The 20,511-nt window shown below is 36.9% G+C and overlaps 1 protein-coding gene across 1 annotated transcript in view; it reads left to right on the top strand.

Moving 5' to 3' along the window:
- The first annotated feature begins 287 nt into the window (after positions 1-287).
- LOC131678914 (ATP-binding cassette subfamily G member 4) overlaps positions 288-20,511 on the top strand; it is a 54,724-nt gene continuing 34,500 nt past the window's right edge. The window contains exon 1 of the mRNA XM_058959348.1: positions 288-1,101. Within this exon, the coding sequence (XP_058815331.1) occupies positions 798-1,101 (304 nt within the window). The 5' untranslated portion in view covers positions 288-797. The remainder of the gene's footprint in view (positions 1,102-20,511) is intronic.

Here is a 20,511-nt window from a genome sequence, read left to right as displayed (position 1 = left end):
CCGCTGTATTATCACCATGATTATTAATTATTAATTTGCCTGCGCTACCGAACTGTACATGAGCAAACTTTCAATCACATACAACAAAACTCGCGGAAAGCCGCAATCACTGAACTAGTACCCGCGTATATTGTAAGTCATTGCCGTCGTACTTGATGTTGTAGTTGTTGCCTTTAGTTTGCTGTAAGAAATCGATGAGCTCATGAATAGTCGACGAAGCCACAGACTGACTCGCTTAGAACTGAGCTGAGGTCCCACTCGACTCCACCGGTCGAGTAGTTCGCAGTAGTTCTTTGTCCCCGGTACGAATTGGATCGGTTTGCGCGGTTCGTTACTAGCCTATTTAAGTATTTAAAGTCAACCAAACAATCCGCGCGCACAAGAACACACACACACACACACACACACACACAAACAGGGAGCGCGGTGTCGGGTTTTCTTTATCGCAAGGAATCAATCACTTTCTTGCCATTGTTTGATAGCGTGCAACTCCATCTGGTCGCGCGGTTTCGTTCGGGTGTGGGAAGTGACTCGTCTTCATTAGCCCACTGGACGGCGGTCAGAGTGGACGTTCTCAAAAGCGGATACTGATTTCGGTGGCTCGCCGGTCGCGTTTTTTTGCCCCTAGAGAGTGTGATCTTGATTGAAGATGATATAGTGCGTGGTGGACTGCTTTTTAAGTGTGAGACTTTACGTTCTTTTGTGAGCCGCCAGACAGGTCGTGATTCATTGGGAAGTACAGACAGTCGAGCATAGGCACGGGAATAAGAACGAGTAACAGAACAACGCAAAGCGACATGGATATATTGCAACAGGATGTGCGGGGGATAGCCCTTACCACGATCACCTCGGATCCGCACGGACCGGTTTACAACGCAACGACGGTGCCAGTGAATCGGAAAGATTCGCGAAGCGTAGAATCGAGCATGGTGTTGAACAATGCCAATAATGGTCACAACAATAACCACAGTCTCTACCAGTCCCACAATGACATCGAGTCGCATGGGATCATCCGGCCGTTTCAAAATTTGCCATCCTGTGAACCGGTGGACATACAGTTCAAGGATGTGTCATACTGCGTTAGCATGGGATTCAGGAAAGGTTAGTAGACAAATGGTTGGGGCTGTTAGGTTAACATTTTTGGGTAACTGAATGAGGTTTCCTGTTCACGCGTTGTTGTTGGTGTTTATGTTTTCATCCTAGAGAGAGGGAGAGATTTATTGGGAGGATTGGTGGGATAAAACGAATCAATGCTATGGATTATGATTAGCCTGTAAACAGTCGCTAAACTTGCAATTTATATTTTATTTTATAGAATTGTTGTGGTTATGAAAATGAAACACGTATTTTTTTACTGAGCTGCAGTCGTCAAATCTAATCTACACTTAAGGAGGTAGGTTGAACTCAATGATTTTTTGTTTCTTGCATCGGTAGATAAACTGTCTAAAAATAAACCATGAACATTTATTTAGTTCCTTCCTATTTTCAAAAATACGGAGCTGAAAGCGAATAAGCAAGTATGCGACTAGAGCATTCATTTTTGGATTTCTGCGAAGCGATTTTTTATTTGAACAAAGGTTATTTAAGAAAATTGAATATTTTGTTTGTTTTTTTACCCTGCCAAAAATTACAAGCTGCATTTTCCGTAAATTATGGTTGTATTTTGGAGCGAACGCACGGGATTATTTTAATTAATCAAAAATAAGCTGAAAAATAATACTATAAGTACAGAAATTGAGCAAGTTTAAAATAAAATCGATGCTTGTTTAGAGGATTTTTTAGAAGAAATGAAGAACCTTTACTAAAATATACCAAAGGTGCCGATTTTATGGTAAATAGTTGAGGGAATTTTTTTTTCTTCACATCTTGCTATCTACATTGTGATTGTTGGCAGTTTCAGCGTTTTCCACATCAGATGATGATGTCGCTGAGATGAATCTGGAGCTTTGGTATTACTATCTTTTATTCACATGAATAGAGATTATTGCGAAAGCTAAACTAATATTAGGAGGGCCCAGATCTAGTTGGTGAAAAGGGGTAGGGTAATTTCAGGAGAGATGCCGCGTCGGGTGAGATGCCGCACTTTCTATATCTCGTATATAGGGTTACTTTTATACGGTAATACTATATTGTGAGTTTGTCTTTTGAATAATTACAACACTGGTGATGTAAAATATTTCTTATTATTAACCCACAAAAATTTTATTCATGATTATGTGCATCCGTTGCATCATGGTGTGCCGAAAGTTTCTCAGTACCACATTAAAATTTCGTTTTTTTTAATTGTTAGATTTTTTTTGGTAAATCATGTATCGGTTGAATAGCTGGGACCTATTAGAAGGCATTCTGATCATGAGCACGGTCATCCATAATTTCAGAGGAAAATGTCGTCGTTCGGCATCTCTTCTATACAATTGGGAGAGATACCGCATCAAAATTGCGGGTGAGATGCCGCACTCGTAGCTAAAATGTATTTTTTGCACCTCGGAATGTCATTAAATGATCATTTGCGTCAGGTATAGATTATTAATAAGGTATATCCACAAACTAACGGACCTAACACAGTGACATATAGGAATATGAGTCTATTTATCTATATATTTAAACGGGCGATATGTATCTAACCATTAGTTACTTCGGTTTTTTCTTTAAAGTTTCAGGCACTAATTTTAGTAAACGCATTGATTTTTAGTGATGTCAATCTTGGGATAAAAATGAAAATTTCGACGAATTGATGTTTTTTAAAATGAATCTTACAAGAACAAACAAAAGTTATATACATACATTGTTGGAAGAAACAATCAAAAACTGCTTTTAAGGAACCCCTACCAATATATCGCTCGTGCAAACATATAAATAAATAGTACCCTTAATTAGGTTACTCCAACTTAACCGTTACACAAGGTTGCAAAAGAAAAATATTTTTAAAATGTTGAATAAAAAAATGTTTATAGAAATGGTATTACCCCCTTACGAAAAGTGAAGGTGCTGGCCGATTTATAGGTGTAATCAAACTTTATGAAACTCAGCTGAAGACCCTTAATCACAAAAACATCAACGATAGCAAAAAATACTTTTGTTCACCATTTTTCAGTTTGTGACCATGGTGCGGCATCTCACCCGCAATGACTTTTTTTTGTAAAATGTTCATGGAAATTTGATGATTTTTTTTTCATGAAAAAACCATTTCACAGTATTTTCGAAACTTGTAGCAATTGACAAAAATGATTTTATCAAATATTGAATGGTTTACTTTGATGCAGGATCGATTTTAAGAAATGTGCGGCATCTCTCCCCAAATTACCCTAAGTTGGCGGAGTCTCTTTTCTACGTCTGTATTAGACATCTGTCTCTCATTGTTTACTTCAAGTAATATGAAATACATTCTCCATTGTGTTTATGTTGCATTATATTTTATTTTGTAGATGTTGTGGGCGATACAGTGTTTTCGAGCGCAATAAGTAACGCAATAACAAAAAGATTTTGTGTTATTTACGGTGGGTTTTTAATTATTACAACATGAATTATTATATTTATCGATAGTGCGGAAAAATACCATATCCGTCCATCTCTGGCAATAAATGACAACAACGTCCACGATCGCACTATAATCATTCGAAATCTAATAATTTATCCGTTAAAGTGAACCTGTAGAAACTATGCAGCTCAAATTTAAAAAAAAAACGCAAGGGTGTTACTGAATTAATTTTAATTTTTAATAATTACTTAATACCTAGAATAATGACAAGAATATATGCACGACTGACAAATAGCATTCAACACGCAAACATAACTAAATTTTTAAGAACAATTTCGGTAAATTAACAATGAGCAGCAAATGTTTATTTTAAAAAAGGAAAGTGGCCGGTTGCCGGCACTGGTCAATGATATTATCACGTCCTTTTTGCTGAAGCATACAGACTCGAATGTTCTGTTCTACAACCAATATATTTTTTCAACCACAGAAACTCTACTTAAAAGTTTTTTTTGAGGATTGGCTTACTGTTATAGAAAGAAGTAAATCGATCGAAAAATTATGCGCTTGGAGTATTTACGAAGTGAATTTATTCTATTTCGTGATTTAATATTGAATGGCACGGAAATGTTCGTCACAATTCTTTTTCGTTCAGTTTTCAAAAAGGTTACTAAAATCGGTTGTCGGAACCCCATTTTTTGCAAATGCTGAGTTCTCTATAACCTAATCAATCTGGGTATTTTTGGAACGGGCTTTACGAATAGATATCAAAGATCGATCTTTGGCACCATTCTGAATACCAGGATGGCGACTTCCGGTTTAACGCCCACCTGGTCGTGTTTTCACCGCTGGGTAGCACTCTAGAGTAGAATGGGGTCAAATAGGTATGGAGGTATTCCGTCCGCGCTATTGAAAAAATGCATTTCCGGCCTTGCTGAACCACTTCGTCGGTTATTCGAGTTGTCGCTTGTCATCGCAACGTTTCCATCGTTGTAGAAATTAGCTTTTGTCTTTCCAGTTTATAAGAAAGGGGCAAGAAGAACGTAGAAAATTATCGATAAAGCCGGTGTCCTTTCACTGCAAGCAATATATCTCTGAGGACCAACATGGATCCATGCCTAGGCAATCGACTACGACGAATTTATTGTCATTCACTTCTTTCATCTCTGAGGGGTTTCAGGATGGCTTGCAAATCGATGCTATCTACACTGACCTGTCCGCCGCTTTTGATAGAATCAATCACGATATCGCCATCGCTAAAGTAGGTAAACTTGGATTCAATGGATCACTTCTCTGCTGGTTTCAGTCATATCTAGTAGGCCGTCAACTCAGCTTGAATAGAGGTAACGACCGCTTTGAAGTGTTTGCAGCTACGTCTGGCATCCCACAGGGAAACCATCTTGGACCACTCATCTTTCTACTTTACTTCAACGACGTGAATTACGGAGTCAGTGGACCACGCTTGTCGTATGCTGATGACGTGAAGATATTCAACCCTATCAAGACATTGGTAGACGCTCACATCCTGCAGAAAAATTTTGATGTCTTTAGTGAGTGGTGTATCGATAATCGAATGGTTCCAAATTCCGAGAAAATGTTCTGCAATCACCATCTCGAGGAAAAGAGATTCTATTAATTTCGACAACAATCTCTCTTGGAGTGATGTTAGATTCCAAACTCATGTCCTTGGCCGGGTACCACGAAACCTGGGGTTCATCTTCCGTGCTGCCAAATCTTTCACGGATATCTACTGCCTAAAGGGTCTGTACTGCTCCCTAGTTCGATCATTTCTCGAGTATTGTTCGACGATTTGGAACCCTTCACTATATGAACGGTTGTCACCGAATTGAAGGTATCCAACGCAAGTTTATACGATTCGTTCTGAGACAGCTACCCTGGCGGGATCGTTTTCGACTACCTAGCTACGAGAGCCGCTTCCAACTATCTTCAGCATAAGAATCGCTTAAAAAGTTCACACCCATAAAACTCGGCAAGGGTGAACCTCCAGTATAAAAATCGTTTAAAAATAAATAAATCGCTCGTAACAAAGTCGGCTAACAAAAACTACTTGTAAGAATCGGATGTATTTCTTTCCGTTTTTTTACTGAAGGTTTTTTTTACCCGACTCTTGCAAAGGAATGTACCAGTCCGATTTTTATGCTTTATATAAGTTTATATCCGGTTTTTATATTCTAATATATTTGAAACGGGTTTTACGAAGCATGTTCTGTCCTTGAGACTTTTATTTTCGGTCGCTCAATAAATCCTCTAGCGACGACGACATGGACGCAAACACGAACTAGAGAAAAGGCAGACGGAATGATCAGCAAGCGACAGAGGGTAAACCTGATCATCAGGGCCGTCGAGAGCCGCGCTGGACCCCGGGGCTTGAAGTATGGCTTCTTATTTCAATATCTATTAGAGAAATTATACAGATGCAACCGTTTAAATTAAACTACTTTTTATGACATTTGATTTTTTGATACGATTCAATGTTAGCATTTTAAACATTTAATTGACGGAAAAAATAAAAATTATTAAAAGAATATTTGAGGCTGGCCATCAGAACCACCAAATTTTTGCGATGTAGCCATAAGTCCTTATCGTCATCGTTCATGCTCCCCTGACGCACGTTAATGCTGCCCAGAGCTTAGAAAAATTGACATCCCTACGTGAGCTTGAAAGAGAAACAAAATTCAATTCATACCCGCCGCGATGAATCGAATGTTTGGTTGTTTTCCTCGTCCCTCTTTCTTTCGATACAACGCATTCATGTTCGGATATGTTTGTTTTGAGGAGCAAACTGAATCTTGTTTCTAGGCTACCTCTGAGAGGGATTATCAAGAAAAAGTGCTCCAGATATAGGTTATGCAGATCACTTATGCTAGAAAATGTAAAAGAAGTTCTGCCTTCAAGCTGTCCACATAATACCAAATGAATGCTTCAGTTAGTCAAGAAGTTTATATTTCTTTGCACTCAATCATTCGATTCTGCATGAAATTTCAGTCAGTTTTGAAGTTAATGAATGAGGGAGGCGCTTAAACTGAATATTGGTTTCAGCAAATTAATCAGAATTAAACAACTGAATATGATTGATTTTTCACCACTTATGCTAACTTGATTCCTTATTTCTTGTTGTTGGTGCATGCTGTTGATTGTGAGCTACTGGATGCAGCTATTGCAGTTGTAACTATAACCTGAACGAGTTTTCTTTACCGGTTTCTGAACATGGTTTCATCGGTTTTGGAATCGGTTGTTACATTTCCGCTGACATTCAGAGAGCAAACATTCCGAATGTGATGACTGGGACCCAGCAGTGAAGTCTGCCGATAAAAAGACTGAGACAGAGTTGTGAGAGAGTGTTTCAACTTTTCTCTTGGTGGAAACTAATGGGTAGAATAAGTATCTAGTTAAATTCCCATATTTTTTCTGCATCGAATGTGTACATTGGAACCTCCATTTACGAACCAAACCGGGGGTTCGTAAATAGAATTCGTTCGTAAACAGTGTTCGTTATTTGTGATTTAGATGAGCGATGCCATTTTGAAGGCCAAGTTAGCGTCTTCAGGTTGAGAAAAGTTTTCTGCAATCATATCATCCGCATCACTAATCACTATACCTATATCTATTCTATGATTATCTTATTTCGAAAATGCCTACAGGGTAAAGTGCCTAATTTCACTATTTTCACCATACTAAGGAAAGTTCCTCATTAATTCCTCGCCCTACAATCAATGGAATGCAAAAAATTGACATCGACAGCTTTGCTTCGTTGTTAAGAACCAAAATAATAACACAAATGCGCTGAAAAAAGTTAAAATCTCGTGTTTGAGTGCAACGAAAACTCGAATCGAGTGCCTCTATTGTTGCGCTACCATTTGACTCAATGCGTTGAATAAAGATAGCAGACACTGCTCTAACCAACGGCTTCAAATGGGTAGGGTGATAACAGAAACATAGCAAAAATTGGTTCATCACCCTATTTTAGGTTATAGAGATATCTTAACTGAAATTCGCCATCTTGGATTTCAAAATGGCTTCCTACATTGATTTTCGTCATCTACCCGTCAACCCCATTCCGAAAATGTTCACATTGTTGAGGTTACAGAGACTTTTTCCAAACCGCAAGTCGCCATCTTGAATTTCAAAATTTGCTTCAGACATCGACATCTACTTGTCAACCTCATTCCGAAAATACCCATATAGTTGAGGTTACAGCGAATTTATCTAAACCGGAAGACGCCATCTTCGATTTCAAAACGGCTTCAGACATCGATTTCCGTCATCTACTCGTCATTCGAAAATATCTAACTTTTATTAGTAGCAGTTAGCTAAGAATACATAAATCGTGTACGACTTCATACTCTACTGTACGTAGTCAAACTTTCTTTACGAACTTAGTTCGTCAAAATAGAGTTCGTTATCTCGAACACTTCGAAAAACATTTGTGACAAATGAAGCCGGAAAACGCAGACACGATTTGTGTTCCTGAGCAAACCCCTAGTCAAGAGTGATGTCTAGCCAGAAAAGAGGGTTGCTCAGGAAAACAAATCGTGTCTCCGTTTACTAGTACTAGCGTCAATTCTGTGCTAGCTTAGTCCGTTAACTATGTTAGTGTCGGATTCTGATGAGCCAAAGTCGAAACGCAAATCCCATAACTAATTTAGATTTGCATTCTTCACGCGCAAAGATGATTTTAGACAATTTTCTCCTTTATGGAGAAAAAATAGTTTTTACCAAAATTGTTCTCCACTAAGGAGAAATATAGCATAGTGAATGAATGAAAGAATTTAATTGGGTTACGTTCACGTACTTCAGAAAACCATTCTTGAAAAATCTTTCGAAGGCATCAAGTTTTTGCTATGAACAGGTTCTAGGATATTTAGGATTGGAAAGTAGTTGATTGTGGTATATTGGCAGTGTTAACAGAAACAATAAATTTCAACAATTAAATTGATACATCTTTTACTTTCAGTTAAAAATGCGGGCCCCCAAAATAGACCCGGGCCCCTGGGCAGTTGTTTCCCATGACCCCCCCCCCCCCCCCACTCTCGTCGGGCCTGCTGATCATTGCTCACCACCAAGAAACAAAATTGATACGAGGAACAGAAAGCAGTTCGCCCAAAATAGACGACAGCAATAATATTCGGCTTTTTGTTTTTCTTTATTTCTTCATGAATGGTAATTTTTGTTCCTTTGAAATGTATATTAGTTCCAAAAAAGGTGAATGACTCCTGGGGTTAAAGCCTTAATAAATAAATAATTATGAAAATAATTCGTCAGCAAATAATCTAGTTAGGGTAGACGTGCCCCTATTCATCTCATTAGTCACGATGTCACACTATTTCGCTGATAACTCGGCTTACACTGATTGGATTGCACTTAAATAGGTATCAACATCTTTGTTTCGTTCTTAAGAAGCAAATCAATAAAAAACTGGCTTGGAAAATGTAAAATACCCGCGCTAGAGCGAAGCGAAAAGTCAAGTACAACGCACCCTTATTCGTCCCACCATTTGAGCTAATGCGATAAATAGAGATAGCAGACACTGCTCTATCTAATGTGTTTAAATAAATGGGATAAATAGAGGTGCTAAGATGAATTAGGGCACAGTAACCCTATCTGTTGATAGCTCTTCTAACAAAAATGGAACTGAAGAAGTTACACAGATACAGTCCAGATTCGATTATCCGTAGGGTGCAGAAAAATTTCGCTTCGGATAATCGAATCGAAACAAAAGTTTTTTTTTCTTCATGAAATATATTTGTTGTATGTTCAAAAACAGTATCTAAGGTACATGCATCTATGTTTGACTCATGGAACTTTTTTTTTTGGTCAAACCGTTTTAATAACGAATGTCGATCGCTTTATATTCTATAAAGTGATACATATAGCCAAGTTATTTTATTTTAAAGTATTGTGTTCGATTGATTGGGATACTTATGTTTGGTCTAATAATCATGACGCATAAAACTAAATTCTCTGCGTGAAATTTCAATTAACTTAATGCTGGTTTCGGTAAATTCAGACAGAAATAACAACTGAATTTATGATTACGTACTACTGGTTTGTATATAACAACAAAACTTTGAGAAACCTTTAAGGGCCGATTTCTACTGAACGGTCTGCTGGGCGTCGCTTAACGTTGGTCCAACGAAAGCTCAGCATTGGACGATTTTAAAACATGGATTTCTAAGATGAGTTTTGCACACGTTTTACAAGTAAAAAACCAAGGATCGTGCGTTGTTCAATCAGTAGCAGCATCATCATCCCGACCAAACGAAAAGCCCATAATACCCCCATGGTCATGGGGTTTGGCATGGGTTCATGAAATGGGTTCAAACCATGAAAACACCATCACCATGGTCCAGTAGATCCCATATAAAATACCATATGTTGGTGTATTTATGGGTTATTGAGACCATTTTATGGTGTCTTTATGGTTGTGAATTTTGTCGCGGACCCTATTTAAGGTCTTTTCAAGGGGCTATGTGGTGTTTGAACCCATGAGTATTTGCTCGGGATCGTCGTCATGCGCTCTAAGGTTTTGGAGAGCTACTCAGAAACTATCTGATTCTTGGTTCTTGGAAATTTTTAGCTATAAATACACGCAGGTTTTTTTTACGCGGGGGATACAGGCCGCGTAAATGAAAATCGCGTAAATTTCCAAATTCGCGTAAATGAAAACCGCGTAAATTTCAAAATCTTCGTAAATGAAGACCGTGTAAATTTAAGAATCCGCGTTAATGGGAACCTCGTTAATGAATACTGTGTAAATTAAAAAATCCGCGTAAATTAAAACCGCGTAAATTTCAAAATTCGTGTGAGTGAAAACCGCGTAAATTTCAAAATCCGCGTAAAAAATCGCATAAAAAATACCGCGTAAAAATACCGCGCAAAAAAAAACCGCATGAAAAAAACTTGTATGTTCAAACGCATTGAGTGATCCAGTTTGTTATACATCGTCACACAGTAAACCTTTTTCTCCTGACTGCTTGGTAGAAACATCATCCAGAATCTTCATTTGGCCATTGTTCGGCGTTCTACGTAGCCGAGTCACTTAAAGGATGTTCAGTGCATCTACTTCGTAACTAATTATTAGCGCTGTTCTTTTTAAAGCGATTCAAAGTGCTGACTACAGTGAAGATCCTATTTTATTAGTCCCCGTGTTTGTCCGCCTCCGAATTTGTCAGCTTTTTGACCCGATTTTGTAAAGTTTGTAGCCAATCTATTATGTGCATAAAATTTTATGGGACACTGCACTGAATTGAAAGATGGTTGATTATATAAAACTTCTTTATTTTTCCAAATTATTGTAATTTTTACGAGAGTTTAAAATTTTGTGCTTCCAGGAATTGTAGCTGATATCAATTTCTATCGATTTTTGTATTTAAATATTGGGATAAAAAAATAATTTTTGGTGAATATTTTTTGAGAACATAAAATTCTGATCAATTGTAATTGATTGGTGTACGAAAATATGTAAGTCATCGTATCGAATTCAAAATTATATGTTAAATAATTAAAGTTTCTGTATTTCTACGAAGTTTTCATTATTTTTTAGAAAATAGTTATTCTTGCAGAAACTGTAGTTAGTAGCAAATAATAAATTATGAATGTGTAATGTAGCTCGAGAAAAAATAATGTGCCGATAATCGAAACAATTTCTTCGGATTGTCGTACTACGGATAATCGAGTTACGGATAATCGAGTCTACGGATAATTGAGACTACGGATAATCGAATATGGCCTGCACTAAAGTCTGCATGTTTGTACACTTGCTACAGCTCGTGGTTTATTAATCTGTGCCATTTTCCATTCTCCAATGTAGGGGAGAGAGGGTAACAGTGGATCAGCAGGAACTATGAAACATTCGCAATAAAATCACAATGCATGATCGCAATCGTCTAATTCCCTCATATTTCACAATTTCTAATTCTTTACACGTGTTGCTATATTTTGGAAGAGATCTGCCAACTCTATCTCTTTTAATGGATATTTGTTTGTTTTGTGATAGCCAGAGTAAATTTGCAATGATAAACATTATTCCATCTTTATGAATTACCATTCATTGAATAAATGTTTAGTCTATTGCTATTTATAACAAATTTTATGCTCAACATTTGCCGCGAACAAAGTTTTTTGGTAACTACTCATGGTTCTGTGTGATTTCACAATTTTCATGAATAGACCCATTGGGTAACTGTGAAACGATGGCGTATGGGGAACAGTGATTTTTGTTTGTTTTTGTGGTCTATCTCAAAATGTCAATGGGTTCCGATTTTCCACACTAAATACTACTCATATAGTGCAAAATTAGTAAATTTGGCCAAATTTTGTAGAAATTGTCTCTTATTTCAGGATTGCAGCTAATATGCATATATGGTGGTTCGATGTTACGCGATGATATAGTGGATTCTTTCGTAAACAAACGATTTTCGCCTCAATATAACTTTAATTCAAAGCGTTAGGATCATTCTTCGTCAAAACAAAAGAATAAAATTTATAAGTAGAATATTTCACTATAGATGACATCGTGTTTCATAGTTCCTACCCATGGGGCACACTGATACATTTTACCACCAACTATTTATTATCCAAAAAATGTTATTTCCCGTGAATTTTACCAGCTGGAAAAAATATATGTATTAGTTAACAACATAGTGGCACTATGTATCACTTTTGATTACACAAATAACATGTATTATCATCAAAATTAAATTGTAGAAAAAATGTGTTTCATTGTTACCCTCTCTCCCCTACCGCATGTTGTGAAGTGATATCTGAGCATTTAACCAATCTGCACATAAGATGGTTAATGTTTTATTGAAATAAATTAATCAGCTTAATACAGAAAAGATCCACCAGTTTTTGCTTCATAATATTTGATAAATATTGTAGATTTAACAACTTCCACGATAAAAACCCTTATAAACTATTGCCAGTTAAACTGAGATTTCGTGGATTCTGATGAAAAAATTCGCTTACTCTCAATGGGTGAGTTTTAGCTTTACCATCCTAGCAAAATAAACCAATTGATTTGCAACTCGTGTCTCTCTCAGAGTGTAATGTACAACGAGGGTCACGATGATAAGAGACAAGCGGGTGATGTCGTTTTAATTTTCCGTCGAATGCATTTTAACAGCAACTTTCGCAGCCCCGGCGATGATTGAAATGGCTGCCTGATAACAAGGTGATTTATTGCTGCTTGCCCTGCAAATCGAGCGAAGCATTTTCTTTCGATTCGTGTTAACCCTTGTGGCTTGGTAGAGATGATCTGGTTTGCTTATTGGAAAAGTTCAAATTAAATCGGGGTCCCGTCATTTAATAGCCCAAATGTTTTACAATTCTAAAAACTGCCAATCAGATAATCGTAAAAGTCAACGACCTATCGGAATCAGAAGCCAGATGCCTTGCGGGCGGTGCTAGTTCACGCCAAACATCACTCTAGTTGCAATGTTTGTAATTGCCCCGTTTGCTCCGGATTGTAAACACTGACTTAAAGACAGGCCGGCTTCATGCAGCTAGTCGAAACATGCCCGGTGCTGTAAGTATTGTAAATATTCATCGCCACCACAAAGCTCCGCGTCATCACGGTCAACAGGTCGTCGCAGCATACCACTTCCTTTGTGAGCACTCGCCCAACGGACATTGACTGGAAACTGTTATAATTCACACCCCCATAAAAGGAAGAAACGTCTCAAAAACCAGTCCATCCTTTTGCAGAGTCGTGACATACCCTAGAGGGTAATAATTAATCGAAACCAGTTATTCGAGCAAAAGTTCCACTCGACACAACAATTGATCGTAAATCTGGGCTTATAATATAAGTCGGGCTGAGAAATGATGATTGTACCCTTCGGGACAGGCTCGGTCACGATCAATCCGAAACTATACCTGATGCAACGATCCTACTAATTCATTCACTGAGAGTAAAAAGTTCCATGAAACCGGTCGACATTGACGTTATTCTACCGGATAACATTCGCATTGTGGCATAATAGCTCATAGCATTCTGAGCACGTGGTATCTGAACATTGATCCGGCAAGTATTGTATCTGATCTGATGATTTCTTCATTCTGGATCGGTAGAAGTTTTGATTTTGAACACACGTAGGTGCCCTCAGCCTCCTATGATCAGGCCAGAAACATCCTTTGTTCTTCGAAGGCACCTTCGGTCAGCACACACAAATATCACCGCATTATCACGTCAAACATCACACTGTTTGCACTGTGGGATCGATCGTCAGTCAGTCAGCCTGCGGCAGGTTAACGCCTTTATTCAGCTGAAATCAGCAGAATTGGGAACCGGGCAACAGTCGGCGGTATCGCTGTAAGGCAAGCAAACGAGCAAGCAAGCAAGCAAAGTCAACCGAGTACAGCTGACTATGAGCATTTCGAGCGGCGAGAGACCCGAGTGACGGAGGAAAGTCAAAACAAAATGTTGCGATCTGGTGGCAGTTGGAAAACTTTACGGTTTAATGGGAATTTGTTGTACGTCAGTTAGCTTGTGATAATTCATTCCCAGTCAGCTTAATTATAGTTTGAGTGCTGATATAAAAGTATTATTTAACCTTATGAATAAGTGCGATGTGTGCAATTCCATCATTATTTAAGGGATGGCCAGCATCAAGAGCTTTCTTTTCGCGATTTTTGTAGAAGGGAAAGACAAGTCCTAACATCTACAACATTTAGGATTTACACCTAAAAACTTATATGGTAGCTCAGTTCTGGACATTGGGTTGGATTTTAACCTATTCTATTCCAAGAAATAATTGAACTCAATTGTTTATAACTCTTTAGCGTGTTGCCCAATGATCCGTAGCAGCTCGGGTTCGCACATTTTACCGTGGTCCGTGTGAACAAGTATTGAACCAATTCAAACGTCAATCCAACATTTCGATTTTAGTTTCAATTTATTTTGAGCTTAAAAGACACCGAGCAGGAGCGGCAACCAGAGCCCGGTGTTAGAACTTGCTCAAAGAAGCTGGAAGTGGAAGTAGAAGAAGTCGAAATTCGCTACAAAATCCTTGTTTGGCAAACGATTTGCAGATGTGGCAAATTTTGAATTGTTCATCACATCTGGAACCGTCAACGGAAAAATGTATGTTATTTCCGTAAAAATCCAAAAAAGTGTGGAAAACCCCTTGCGAAAGTGTGATTGAAAATGTGTATAAAAATCGACCCTAACTTCACTTTAAATTTGATTAACGGAATCAAGGCAAATGTGCGTGTCTTTAAGTATATTTGAAAACCCTCGAATATTTGGTGGGATTTATTGTGTGTAGTCCTAACATTTTGGCCACGAAATATTACGAAACATGCTTATATTGCGAGGTGTTCCCAATCAGAGTATAGTGGAAGAAAAAAATTGTTCAACAAATTTATTTTTTTGATATGCGATATTTGAATAACATTAACCTAAATTTTCATTGCGAAATGTTTAAAATTGGGCGAGTTGCAGCAAATCTTCTGATGTACTTTGGAAAAATGCGGTGTGCATCGTATCTCAAAATCTACTATTGTGTTTTCAATTTCGACTGTTTTGCATGACTGAGATTGAAATTAATTGTATCGCTCATATTAATAGGTTAGAATAATTTCGATGTTTTGTTATGAGAGCATTTTTGAACGAACTTTGCGTTACTTTTAAGGTATTGGGCATTTGAGGAATTCCACGAAGATCCGTCCGAAAATATTTAAAATTATGGCCGACCATCTTAGATTCCGATGAAACTTTGCACGTTTCATCGGCTTGTAAGATTAAAAATTTTCCGCAATCAGTAAGATTTTTTTGACTCAAGAGCAATTTTTTAAAAAGGCGTAAACATTTCTACGTGCATTTATTTCATTATTTCAATTTATTCGATTACTGTATTTTATTCAGCAAACTTCCTGAAAACGAGTTTTGGGAACTTCCTGAAAACGAGTTTGGGGAGTGAATATTTAAATACGAAATAAATATAGACTAAAAAAAAGTTGCGTCATTTTTCACAAAAACAAAAATTTGTGTTAAAATTTAAATTGTAAAAAACCCATTTTTTCTAATTTTCTATATTTTGTGAATAAAAACCTATATGACGTATGATGGAAAACTTATCGGTAAAAAAGTTTTTCTAACAATATCTTTTTACATGTTTTTAAATTTCATACTAATTCATACTATTTATGGAATGTGGTGGTTCTCGAGATATTTCAAATTTTGTTTTAACAACACAAATCTTTTGTTTTATTACGACCTTTTCAGAAGTTATTCGCGTTTCTCCATCAACAACAATAGGTTTTTCGAAAGACCCATAACATTTCCTGTAACTTTCTCTTTGACGTCAAGGTGATATTTTAAACCATTTGAAAGCTATACGAAAACAATCAAAATACTATTCAACCATCGGGTCTTATGATTAAACTAAATAATTCGATCATATTTTGGTTGTTTTCATGTAGCTTTCAAAACTTTTTTACCGATAAGTTCTCCATCATACAATTACATTCAAAATGTTTCTTTTCTTTTTAGGTTTTTGATCACAAAATATAACAAAAATTAGAAAAAATAGGTATTTTTGCAATATAAATTTTTAACACAATTTTTTATTTTTGTAGAAAATGACACAACATATTTGCAGTGTATATTTTTTTTCGTACATAAATATTTATTCCCTGAAACTCGTTCTCAGAAAGTTTTGATGTATAAAATACAGTAATCGAACAAAAAAATAACTTAATGCGCGTAGAAATGTTTACGCCCTTTTGAAAAATTATTGCAGTTGTCAAAGAAATTCATGGAGATTCATAAACCGAACGCAACTTCAAAGTTTCGTTCGAATCGACGATGGTCAAATTTTGTGCTCGGCCGGTTTCTCATGGAATCCCTCATTTGTACATTCGAATGGTGAAAATTCTAATTCTAAATTGCAAATTTATTTTCTGTCGGTCTCATTCTGCACTCAGTACCTACCACTGACACCAGAGAGGCGACTCCACCATCGAAACCCGAGGCTTGACGTTTAACCATCATTGAAATAACAATTTGTTGAATAGGTAGACTGTTATTATTACTTAATTTGCACGTGTTCGCCTTCTACACCTTTCCGAACCTGTCACAATAGACAATTGCAGAAACTTTCTGTGGGAATATCTATCAAAATATACCTAATCAACAATTTGCGCAAAAGGAGAAAATATTTCAAAGAATTGTTTGTTCTATCACTGCAGCAAAGAATGCTAATATCGAAAATGAACGAATCTCGCGCGCTTAGATTCAACTTAATATTGATTGATTTCAAAGGCAATCTGTATTCGGCAATCTGTAAACGAAGTGGAATGTTGATTAGAAGAAAGATATGATTTATTCCAAAATTGGAAATCGACTTTATCCAACTTTATCATATCAGAAACATCAAGAAGTTGAGAACAACACTGAACGAAACAATGTAACTATTGCAAATCCTGTAGCCAAAGTCTGAAATAATCACATTTCATGGCATTATCATATTTGATACGTAAACAAAACATATGCACAAATTGAATTTTATTTGCATATTGGTACTTATTTTTCGTAGATTGTCATAGGGTAATGTAAGGCTGGTTTAAGTGGTGTATTCAATTGAATCTTCGACATTGTTGTGGTTTGTATTGTATTTAGGACAAAAGATTTATAACTCAGGGGACTTAAAAAAAAATCTATTGGCAAAAACAACCGAAAACGGTCAAATGGGCGAGCCAGACTAGCTTTTGGGCGATGGAAGTACGTTAACTGAACCAGGTACAAAACCGGGGATCATATGCGAGTGCGGAATTATTCGAGTGTTTCACTCGTGCTGGCTACACCAACACTTCCTGTCCGCCGAATCCACCCAACTGCCTGGTAGCTGTGTTGGAATATCTTGCCGCCAAAGTATTGGAACTGGCAATAAACGCTGCCCGTGATAACAAGTCGACAAGAATTATTATTAATTACCCGACTTCTGCAACTGGCCATTCGAAATGACGGAGAGCTGAACAAATTGTTCTCCAGCTTGACTATTTCCCAGGGTGATGGCTAAAGCGTCGACCACATGGATCGAACAGACACCATCGAAACAAACGGACAATGCGATCCGCATGTGTAATTAGGTGGCGCTGCTATCTCTTCCGCACTTGCTAATGAACTGCGTGAGTAAAACTCAGAGGTTCTACGACCTTTTTAATACTCTTCTGAAATCCTCTGAAATTTTCATAAACCCAAAAAAAATTTTTTTTCTGTTCCCATAGCTTCAGATTTATTGCCAATTCAATAATTGTTTTGCTATTTTTTTCTTTTTCTTCTAGTATAGTGACAAAACGTTCCCTACTCGCTCGCTAACGCATTGACAACAAGCACTATCAAACGGCTTATGGCGTTTTCGCTTGAACCCGAAACTGAGTCAGGTTCTAACCCCAACCACTGCCATACATTCTGACAGCAGTTGGGGTTAGAAACTGACTCAGTTTCGCTACAAGCAAAAACGTCATTAGACTCCAAAATATCAGACAAAATGCACATTCAAGTTTCAAACTATATATTAGAACCCAATAATCTGAGTTAAGATGGCCTAAATGCAATAATAACATGCACTCCCCTGTTTTTATTACCGTATACAATTCATCAATTCCGTCCATGATTGACAAGTGCATGTGACGCGAAAGTGTAATGTGCGTTCAGAATTGATTAGAGCCATCCGTAGTCGCTCGGTTTGTTTATCAGCTGTTTCACACATTCGATTATCAGGCAGCTTGCGAGTATGCTTTCTTTGTTTCAACTGTTGTTGTTGCTGCTTATTTTTGTTTTAGTTGATTTTTTGTTCACACAACAGTAACTCCGTCGTGGACTGTTTGTTGTTTTCCGTTCTATACCATTCTACCGTTTACTTTCCGCGTACGATTTTATTTCTTTTGCGCTTCGGAGTATTGGGTATGATGGGGCAAGAGTGAGATTTTTTTTCTAAAAAATCGTGGCAATTTTAGCTACTAGTTCCAGCAAAAGATTCTGTGTTTTAATAAAACAAACTCAATATTTGTTGAAGGGGTGAACAATACGAACAAAACAGTCTAGAAAGCGCCTGACAGATAATTAATATGCAAACTTTCATAAAAACGGATAGCTCTTGCCCTGGTGGACTGCAACTCTGCGCCAAGGTCGTTTCCACCACACTTCTTGCTCATTATCGATGCCAAACTTGTTCACTTTTTTCAACCGGTTAGAACAAGTACTTGCGATGAATAATGAGTGCACTAAAATTTGGTGATTTGCATGTCTTGTTGGGATTTTCGACGTTTTTACTCATTTGTTGCTCGAAGTAACATTCATATCACAACATTCATAGTTCCGGTTGGGATGCTAATGTAGGTACTGAATTAACAATAAAATTTAATTGGTTTAAAATAACACATTAAAAGTTCAAGTGGTCATTATAAAAAAGATCCAGACTCACCATCAGTCTGCTATGCGCAGTTCATATAACATACCCTGGATAGGTAGGGGAGCCCAGGGCTAGTTAGCGGTTGGGGTAAATTGGTGGAATCCCCTTTTGTCCGTTTCTATTAGACCTATCGCACTGTCTCTCGTTGTGCACCTGAAGTAATGTGAAACAAGTTATCCAATATGTTCTTGTTACAAAACATTTTGTTTTGTAGAAGTTGTGGGCGATATTGTAGTTTTCGATAGTGCTTGAAAAAGCTTTCAGTATCGGTATGGACACCGCACTTATCCACAAATAAACGGTATTTTTTAAATACTTTTTTTTTATAAAATATGAGGTTGGGTAAAGTTGGCAGTGATATACGCAAGGCAAGTTAGCGGTACTAATTTCAGTGCAATAATGTCATCACATATTTTTATTTCTGGAATTCACTCCAAAATAAGCGAATCTTTTTCTTCTTGTGTATCTCGTCAATGTAGAGAACATTTACTTCGGTCAATCGCCTGAAGAATATCGAAAATTTGCTTTTAAATATGGAGCACCAGTCGACGTCAAAATGTCGTGGTATTGAGACTTTATCGGTTAGTATATAGTTTTATTGAAAAGAAGTAGAAGAAATAATTGAATCTCCATTCGATTGCTTACTTTCTGGCGTATCCACACATACCGCCAACTTACCTCGGGTACAGTGGTTTTTTCGCCAAAATCACACGATCGATTAATTATGCCTAAATCGTTAGATTTGGGTCAATAATGTCTTCGGAGGAATTTGTGAACATTACAATCTCTTTCATATGTTTTGATGATTGATCTCCCTAAAAGTGAGATATATATATATATACCACCTTTCTTACAAGTGCATATATTAAAATTACTATCTATTAACTATCTTCAATATTATTGCTGGTTGTTTGTCCTTTAAAACCAATACATTACTCAAATCTTTAAATATCATTTCAACTAGTTCGGTATGTTCTATAAAAAGGTGTTAATTATCAAAATGGACAACTTTCTATACTACTCGTGTATTTTTTAAATTATTTTGCGATTTTTTGAAAAATAAGGTATTTTAAATGGTGTTTGGTTGTTAGCGTGGAAACGGAAGGTTACGACAATAGTTTTTTCGGATTACTTATCAAAAATTGCAAGATCTGTCATTTGCTGATATGATTTTCGTGATTAATCCTCCTATAAGTGATATTTTTCAACTAATTTTTTCTGCTGAAAGAAATGAGCTAATGTCTTTGGAAAAGTTGTGTAGATTGAATTCATAAATATTTTTTTCTGAATTCATTAAGTCTCTTCTTGTAATTCTTAAGAAGTTAGAGCTCGTTATATTTGGATGACCCCAAAAATATATTTTTTTAATATCTTTTCAACTATCATTCCTGCGGGTTTCATACATTCTACGAAGTTATTTTATCCTCGAAATACACTATTTTCATTAACACATAATTTTTCATATCTCGAGTATTTTCGAAGATGTTAGACATTTAAAAAAATAGTTTTTTTTTTCAAATCATCTATAACTCTACTGGAGACAACGAGAGACAAGTAAACTCTTTCGAGTTTTGTAGTGTTGACGCAGCAATTCTAATT

The sequence above is a fragment of the Topomyia yanbarensis genome, chromosome 2, assembly GCF_030247195.1.
Source record: "Topomyia yanbarensis strain Yona2022 chromosome 2, ASM3024719v1, whole genome shotgun sequence".
Taxonomy (NCBI): domain Eukaryota; kingdom Metazoa; phylum Arthropoda; class Insecta; order Diptera; family Culicidae; genus Topomyia; species Topomyia yanbarensis.
This window is presented reverse-complemented; position numbering and strand designations above follow the sequence as displayed.